We start from the raw sequence: 8,754 nt of genomic DNA, 5'->3' as shown, positions 1-8,754 counted from the left end.
TTTCATGAAAATGACTATGTCAAGAAAAAACAAACAAAAATTCATTTAAAAAACTATTTCTACAAAAGAAGTTTTTCAGAAAATAAGTAAAAAACTCAATTAGACCAAAAACGAACGGAAATAAAGTCAAATAATCTTTCAAGAGTGTAACTACCACCAATCACCGTCAATAAATAAATAAAACCCAAAATGAACAGAAATTACAATAAAAAAGAGAGTCTCACTCAAAAAAAGCTAAAATAAACATGATTAGAACCAACAATCCAGAGGCACCATTTGGGGGGTTCATGGTTGGGTAAACGCCCACCCATTTCACTTCATTTTCACTTCAAACGCCCACCAAAATTTCACTTCAATTCTGAATTAATTTCATCAAAACTGCCGTTTTCCCACTCATTGACGGTCCAGAGGCACCATTTGGGGGGAGGGGGGGGGGAGGGGTTGGCCAATGCCCAACCCAGATTTTCCAGGGGGCCCAAGCTTCCACCACAAAGGGCCCTTTGCCGGGCATAATAATCCATTATGTCCAACATAATCCATTCTGTCCAATTGATTTGAAATTACTGCAGGCCTATTAACCAAAGAGCGTAATTACTTGATGACTCTTGGGGTAATTATGCTATTTGCTATTAATCATTGTAAACTTTGAAAGTAGGTTAGATACATAATAAAATTCCAGAATTCTGTCAAATGCCCCATTTCCTAGATGATAACGCGACACGAAGTAATTCGGGGGGGGGGAAGATGGAGTTCATGCCCACCCCAAGATTTGGTCCAAATGGTGCCTCTGCAACAATCTCCATGCCTTCTCAAGATCAGAATATAATTTACACTTTTCTGAAAACAAAAATACATTTTGAATGTTTTCAGTTTTTTGACTGTAATAAATGAATAACTATTAAAACTTTAAGGAACAAATATCAGCATAGGAATATTAAACTTATAACCCATGGTCATCTCAACAAACAAGTGAGACCCAAAACGAACAGAAATTACAACAACTAAACGAGTCAAACTCAAAATGAGCTAAAATTAAAATGAGTAGGGATGACAATCGTCATGCATTCTCAAGACCAGAACAAAAATTTTACTTATCTGAAAACAAAATACATCTTGAATTTAAGTTACAAATATCAGCATATGTATATTAAACTGACAACCTATGGTGATTTATTTTTTTTCAGTAAAGTGGAAATTATGCTCTAGGTTATTTATTGTAACTCGTGTTTTTTTTGGAGTTTAATTTATTTATTGATGGTGATTTGTAATCGTTATATTGCTTGGAAGATTTTTTGACAATAATTATGCTCATTTTGGTGCAATTGAGCTCTTTACTTTTCTTTAACAAGGTTGATTTCTGGGAAAATTTTTTAAATCAATAAAGCAAATGACCAAGTAATGCTCAAACGAGCAAAAGTTAACATGAGTAGGGGTGAAAATAACCATGCATTCTCAAGACCAGAACTTAAATTGCTCTTTAATGAAAAAAACAAATATAAAAGATTCTAAAATGTCAGTTCAATGTATGTATATACAACTATTTATTCCTGAAAGTCTTAATAGTTCTTTGTTTATTAAACTCATACTGTAAAACTTTCTTTATATATTTTTTAACTTATGTTAATAAAGTTGAATAAAGTTGAACTTATATTCTAGTTTTGAGAAGGCATTGCGATTGTCAGTCTGTTCATGTTAATATTAGCTTTGTTTAAGTTTGACTCAGTTATTAATTGTAATTTCTTCGTTTCATTCATTTTGCGTTTCATTTATTTATTAATGGTGATTTGTGGTAGTTATGAGCTTGAAATATGATTTGACTTTATTTCTGCTTAATTTTGGTTTAATTTAGTTCTTTACTTTTCTATAAAAAACTTATTTTGTGGGAAAAGCTTTTTAAATTATTTATTATTATGGAACCAACCGATCTGGTTCTTGTAATCGTCTTTCCTTCGGTTTTCAGGGCTCTAGCTTGCATGAAAGTTATCCTATGTAGCATAAAAGCACGCAGATACTCAGCCCTTTTGGGTAATGTTGTAAGATAGGACGCATAGAAAGCTGTGTTTTATCAAACACTTTTTATCAAACACAATGCCAATTAGGCATTGTCCTAATTGGTGTAATAAGCCTGTGCTGTCGACTTCGTAATACTAAAACGTGAATCTTAACACAATTGTGGTGTTATCACAATCATGGTAAGGACTTCTTCAGGAAGAAAGAAAAGAAATCATTGTAAATTGTTTGGGTGTGTTCCAGCTGACGGTTTTTCAGTAACTGCAGTAACTGCGCGGTAACTGCCCATTTCTAACTGCGGTAGAGCCAGTGGGAACGGCACAGTAAGCTGACTAGCATTAGCGTCATTTTCGAATTAAACGCACGTGTTTAAATTTAAGGGACAGTTTAATGCTGATTAGTATAATTTTTTTATTCCTTCTGTTCCAGAGCATTTAGAGAGGTTCTAAGCCAACCATGGGCATTTGGCTGTCACAAATGATTTTGCTCAAATGAGCTGGTGAAAAATAAATAGATCATATACTTTTTCTCTTTTTTTATTATTTGAAGACTGGAATATCACATAACTAAGCATTCAAATAGCTTGATTGTATCTTAAGCATATACAATCCCGGATGGAGTTTTGTTGATACCTGTCTTAAATTGATTTGTCTAAATAAAATGGGCCTATAGCATTTACAGGATAGTAGTGGGACAACTATAGCAAGTTTTGTTTTTCAATATTCTACTTTTTAAAAAATAATTATTGTTCTCTGGTCAAATTTGTGTTCCTTGCTAAGTGGTAGGCACTCTGGGCTGGAATGCTTTGTCCAAGGGGTACAGGTTTAATTCCTGGCATTGTCAGTTTATTTTGTTTTGGATAGGGGTTGGTGATATGACTAACCTCAGCTAGAATTGGCCTAACTTTAAATGAGTACAGATGGAAATCTAGGGACCGTAAGAAGGAAGGGCATGCAAGAGCATAGGCTTGCTGGTCCCTAGCTTCCCATTGCACTACCTGGCTAAAGGACCACCAGGTCCTTTACTGGCCTACTGACTTAGCCATAGAAACTTTCTTTCAAACCCATTAAATATAAGTAAAAATGAAGAATAACAGTATGACGGTCCTTCTATTTCCCTGAAATGTGGATGTATGGACAAGAGTGTGGGTCATGAGAGATAGCTTGTGAATATAATTGGGGTGAATGTTCTGCAAGATTAAAAAAATTTATGACTGTTGCTCAGGTTGGCAACTGAACACAGAAGTATAATTTTGTTATTTGTTTTTCTTTGTGACTATCATGCTTATTTAATGTCCAGTATTTTAAAGTTAATCTTCTTTAATTTGTCTTTAATTGCCATGGCCCTAGGGCTTAAATACAATAAAACCTACTTATATCCATTGATTTTCTTTAAATAGATAGTAGCTCTATGTTTCCTAGCTTCAGTAAATTTAAATGTAATTGTGAGACCAGGGATTACAAAGTAGGTGAAAACTTGCAAATGAACCTGTGGTATCAATAAAAATTTGTAAGAAATGGATATCAATTTAAAGATTAAAAAAACTGTTAGAAAATAAAGAAGACAAATGAATAAACAAAAGTACCCCTTTGCAACCATTTAATGAATTGTCACAAATATAGGTCACCCTTAAGATTGAAATGAACAAAGCTTCAATTATGAATCCATTTTCCTTTAAACAGACTGAAGGGGCAAACCTCCAAGCTTTGACAAATTCAATCTCACTTTTGGGCATTCTCACCTTTCCTTTTCAAAGGAAGCTTTCTTTGGATGTTTCCCATCCAACTAAAAACAACACAGATGGCATCAGGTACAAGTGACCTTCTACTTAGCCTACATACCAAAGGGAAAAGCATGCATCTCTATACTATAATTTACCTCCAACCTGCCTAATGTGCAAATATATAGCCAAAATTATGTAGTTCCAATGTATTCTGTCACCTGTTACCTTTTCCCCCATTCTTGCTTTGTTTACAGTTGCTTCAATTAACAGGGAGTTAAAGGTTGAGGGATAGATTGGCAAAATCAATGGGAAACATGTAACTTCTGCTATAAATATTTTTGAAGGTCATCAAAGATCAAGGCCCTCTAGAGCAAGAATGAGTAGAGATGTGTATTTTGAAATACCTTCCCAGGACATACTTGAGCCTGTAGACCCGTCCCTGAAAGTTTCATTTTCCTAACCTAACCCATTTCAGTGATAGCAAGAAGTCAATCAACTAGAATTTTATTGGATAAAATAACCATCCTTTGGAATAGACTCTGAATAGTCTACCCTAGCCTACTTCTTCAATAGGATTAAAGAGTCTCAGAATAATGATTTGGTAGCCCATAAATCCTCAACTTATCTGTAATACTTCACCTAGGCCTGTTTACAGAGCCTAAAAGGAGTTAATGCTTAAAATGCTAACATGTGGCAATTTAATGGAGCCTCAATGTTACCTGGCAGAAGTCAATCCTTAGAATGATTCCAAAAGGCAATTTAAGGTAATAATTTTGCCTGGATGTGCCAGAAAACATTGAATTAAATAATAAGTTTTTCATTGATTTAACCTACTTGCTAATAGATAGCCTACTACTCAGGGTGTCCTTTAATGTTGATCCCAAAATATGGTGATTTACTAACCTGGCTCAGATCCCTCTTTCTTTTGCAAAATCATTGTCCCACCTTCTTCCAAGCAAATAACTTCATATTCCATTACTTCATTCTTGTCCATATTTTTTTTTTTTAATGAGATTTTTATTGAAGAAGGTGAATTATGTACTTACTGCGCTAACCTTTCTTTTGAGCACGGTAAGAAAATCACTTACTGCGGTTACTGCCGGCAGTAACTATTCTCGTTCCCAGTGGGTTGGGCAGTAACCATTTTCCCGCTAGGAACGGAAATAGTAACCATTCGGTTACTACAGTAAGTCCCTGGAACACACCCTTTGTTTGTAGCCTGCTTGTAATAATATTCCCTACTTTCAAGAAGACTGAAGTTTTCTGGAAAAGCTTATAGACCTGTAGTGTAATAATTCAAGAACACTGTACAGTAAAGTTGATGGAAAAGACCATGATAAGCCATATTATAACACCTAAAGTGAGTTCAGCTTTTAAATTAGTTACATATTTCTTTCGTATCCTAGGCTAAATATAGAAGTTAATTTTTCTTAGAGTTTAGTCTGATTTGACTTATAGCCTAGGTTTAAAATACCCTTTGAACTTGTCTGGTCTATTTTCAATTAGGCCTTACCCTTTCTATGAACACTGGTTTCAAGCTTGATTTTAGAGTATCAGTGCACAGCCAGGTATAAGTCTGGAATTGAGGCTATTAAGAAGGAAAATTTTAAGAAAACAATTCTTCCAAATATGTAGGAAAATTAAAGTAAACAAAGTTTAAAATCAATTCCCCTATAATTTACCTTTGATCATCACCCTAATGTGCAAATATGTAGCCCAAATAATACATTTGGTAAAATTCTAGTTAATTGACTTCTTGCTATCTCAGAAAGTGTTTAGGTTAGGAAAATAAAACTTTCAGGGATGGATCTACAGACTAAAGCATGTCCCGGGAAGGTATTTTGAAGCAACTACCTCCATTCCTACTCCCTCTAGAGGGCCCTGATCTTTGATGACCTTTAAAAATATATGTGTTATAAAATTGAAACCTTGCAAAATAGATTTCATGCTTAATTGAAGTACAACAAAATTATTTTCAGCTTCATAACTTTGCTAAATTCTATTTTATTAGGTTTTAAAGACATGCAAGTACATTTCCTAAATAAAAAAAAACAACAGCATTGATATGGCTGAAAATTCTACTCAAATAACAGGAATTGCATTTTCAGAACTAAAGGCAGAGAAAGGGCAACTGGTAACTGAAAATTAAGGCAAAATGTTGTTTTGTCAAAGTTTCATGTAGGCAAATTTCAGGGCCCTCTAGAGGGAGAAGGAGTAGAGATGGGTACTTTAAAATTCCTTCCCAGGACATACTTTAGCCTGTAGACCCATTCCTGAAAGTTTCATTTTCCTAACCTAAACACTTTCCAAGATAGCAAGAAGTCAATTAACTCAAATTTTACTGAATTTTCATCTAAAAAAAACTAAATTAAAGACATCTTGCTTGTTCATTATCCCAGAAAAAATCTTTTTCCCCCTTTTCTTAAATGTGCATTTGGATGTGGACATTAGGAGGCAGGGTTTTAACTTATTTAGGCTTTACCTTGCTAAAGACTTAACTATTTGCTTCATCAAACAGTTTGTAGTAATGAGCTGGGGTAAATAGTGACCCAGCTCAATAGTAACTGAAGCTTAAAAAAAAAAAAAAAAATAATACCAATAGTTACATCAAAAGAATTGTATTTTAATGCTGATTTTAAATATATAAGATCCATCAAGATTAGTCTTGCCCATTAAAAGTTACAAGCCTGAGAAAATTTTTATTATTTTAGAAAATAGGGGGAAACACCCCCTAAAAGTCATAGAATAGTAACAGAAATCACATCATCAGATTCAACATATCAGATAACCCTACTGTAGAAGTTTCAAGCTTCTATCAACAAATCCCTCCACTCTAAGCATTTTCCAAGATTTTAGGCCTCCCCCCAATGTCACCAGATCTGGTTGGGATTTAAAATAAGAGCTCTGAGACACAATATCCTTCCAAACATCAAATTTCATTAAGATCTGATCACTCCTTTGTAAGTTAGAAATACCTCATTTTTTCTAATTTTTCAGAATTAACCCTCCCCCCAACTCCCCCAAAGGGAGTAGATCCGTTCCAGTTATGTCAGTCATGCATCTAGGACTTGTGCTTAGTTTTCCCACCAAGTTTTATCCCAATTCCTCCACTCTAAGTGTTTTCAAGATTTGAGGTTCCCCCCTCAATTCTCCCCAATGTCACTGGATCCAGTTGGGTTTTAAAATTAGAGCTCTGAGACCCAATATCCTTCCAACCTTCAAATTTCATTAAGATCCAATCAATCCTTCATAAGTTAAAAATACTTAATTTTTTCTAATTCTTCAGAATTAACCCTCCCCCCCAAACAGAGTAGGTCCGTTCCAGTTATATCAATCACATATCTAGGACTTCTGCTTATTTTCCCCACCAAATATCATAACAATCCCTCCACTCTAAGCATTATCCAAGATTTTGGGCCCCCCATCTAACTCCCCCCAATGTCATCAGATCTGGTCAGGATTTAAAATAAGAGCTCTGAGACACTATATCCTTCCAAACATCATATTTCATTAAGATCCCATCACCTGTTCATAATTAAAAATACTTCATTATTTATTTTTTTTCTGAATAAACAGGCCCCCCACTCTCCCCCCCCCCCAGATGATCAAGATCTCATCACCTGTTTGTAAGTTTAAAACACTTCATTTTTCTATTTTTCTTAATTAACTGGCCCCCCACTCTCCCTCAGCTGGTTGGATCTGGTTGTGATTTAAATTAAGAGCTCTAAGACAGGGTCCCTTCTACCATTCTCAGGCGAGAATCATAAATTTTTACAATTGTACTTCATCAGTGATAGAAATTCTGAATTGAATGCACGTTGCGAAATTTCTCCCAACATTGAAAGGACAATCGTTTCCCAATTGCAACATCTTTTCCATGAAAATAATAATTTAGTGCGTCTGTTCAAAACAGCCATTGATTTGATGCCTACTGATATGCATAAAATTGTTATTTCCGCTGACAAAATGTGCATAGGTACAATGCTCCAACTATCGACGAAGTGGCAATTGTTATGGTCGTGATCAGTTTTTACCTTGAGATATTATTCTTCATAAGCAAAACACTCAGTTGTTAAGAATTGCTGAAACTCATCAATGCTACAATGCCCTACAATATCCTATCATTTTTTGGGATGGAGCCGACAGCTATCACTTTAATATTAAATTGATGAATCCAGCCACTAACAAAGAAATGAATAAGAAATGCAGTGCGATGCATTATTATTCCTATAGACTAATGATTCGGCAGGATGAAGAAAATTATATTTTAAAATGCCGTGAATTGTTTCACCAATTTGTCATTGATATGTAGGCTATGCTAAAATTGAATCAGAACGTTTGCTATATATCTGCCTGAATCAGACCAAGCTCCACTCTGAACAATACATTCATTTGCAAGATGCAGTTATAAATGACAGTAATACCACAAACCTTGGAAGATTAATAATTTTACCTTCATCATATGCTGGCAGTCCCCATCATATGCATGAATATGCTCAAGATGCTATTGCGTATGTTTGTCTCTATGGTCATCCAGATTTATTTATTACATTTACATGTAATCAATCTTTGGACGAGATACTGCAGCTTTTACTTCAAGGACAGTCAGTGGTTCGTAGGCAGGACATTATGGCCTGTGTCTTCCAGCAAAAGTAGAAATCACTGATAAACTAAATAGTAAAATTTGAAGTGTTTGGGTCAGTGCAATGCTGGATGTACTCAGTGGAATGGCAAAAACGAGGTTTGCCACACGCACATATACTAATCTGGCTACATAAAAAAAATTACTTCAAACGAAATTGATGATGTGATTTCTGCTGAAATACCTGATAAAAATGTCGATAAGGGGTTACATGATATTATTGTAAAAAATATGATACATGGACCTTGCAGTGCACTGAACGAAAATTCACCATGAATGGCCAAAGGAAGGTGCACAAAGCAATATCCTCAACTTTTAGTATCAAACACAATTACTGGCAATGATTGTTACCCACAATATAGAAGAAGATCTACTGAAG

General features: G+C 34.8%; 1 protein-coding gene across 1 annotated transcript in view; it reads left to right on the top strand.

Annotated features, from left to right (window-relative positions):
* Positions 1-2,148: 2,148 nt before the first annotated feature.
* LOC136031308 (cullin-5-like) overlaps positions 2,149-8,754 on the top strand; it is a 97,122-nt gene continuing 90,516 nt past the window's right edge. Inside the window, exons 1-2 of the mRNA XM_065710768.1 lie at positions 2,149-2,241; positions 4,945-5,093. Coding sequence (XP_065566840.1) covers positions 5,055-5,093 — 39 coding nt within the window. The 5' untranslated portion in view covers positions 2,149-2,241; positions 4,945-5,054. The remainder of the gene's footprint in view (positions 2,242-4,944; positions 5,094-8,754) is intronic.

Source organism: Artemia franciscana, chromosome 1 (genome assembly GCF_032884065.1).
Source record: "Artemia franciscana chromosome 1, ASM3288406v1, whole genome shotgun sequence".
NCBI classification, from domain to species: domain Eukaryota; kingdom Metazoa; phylum Arthropoda; class Branchiopoda; order Anostraca; family Artemiidae; genus Artemia; species Artemia franciscana.
This window is presented reverse-complemented; position numbering and strand designations above follow the sequence as displayed.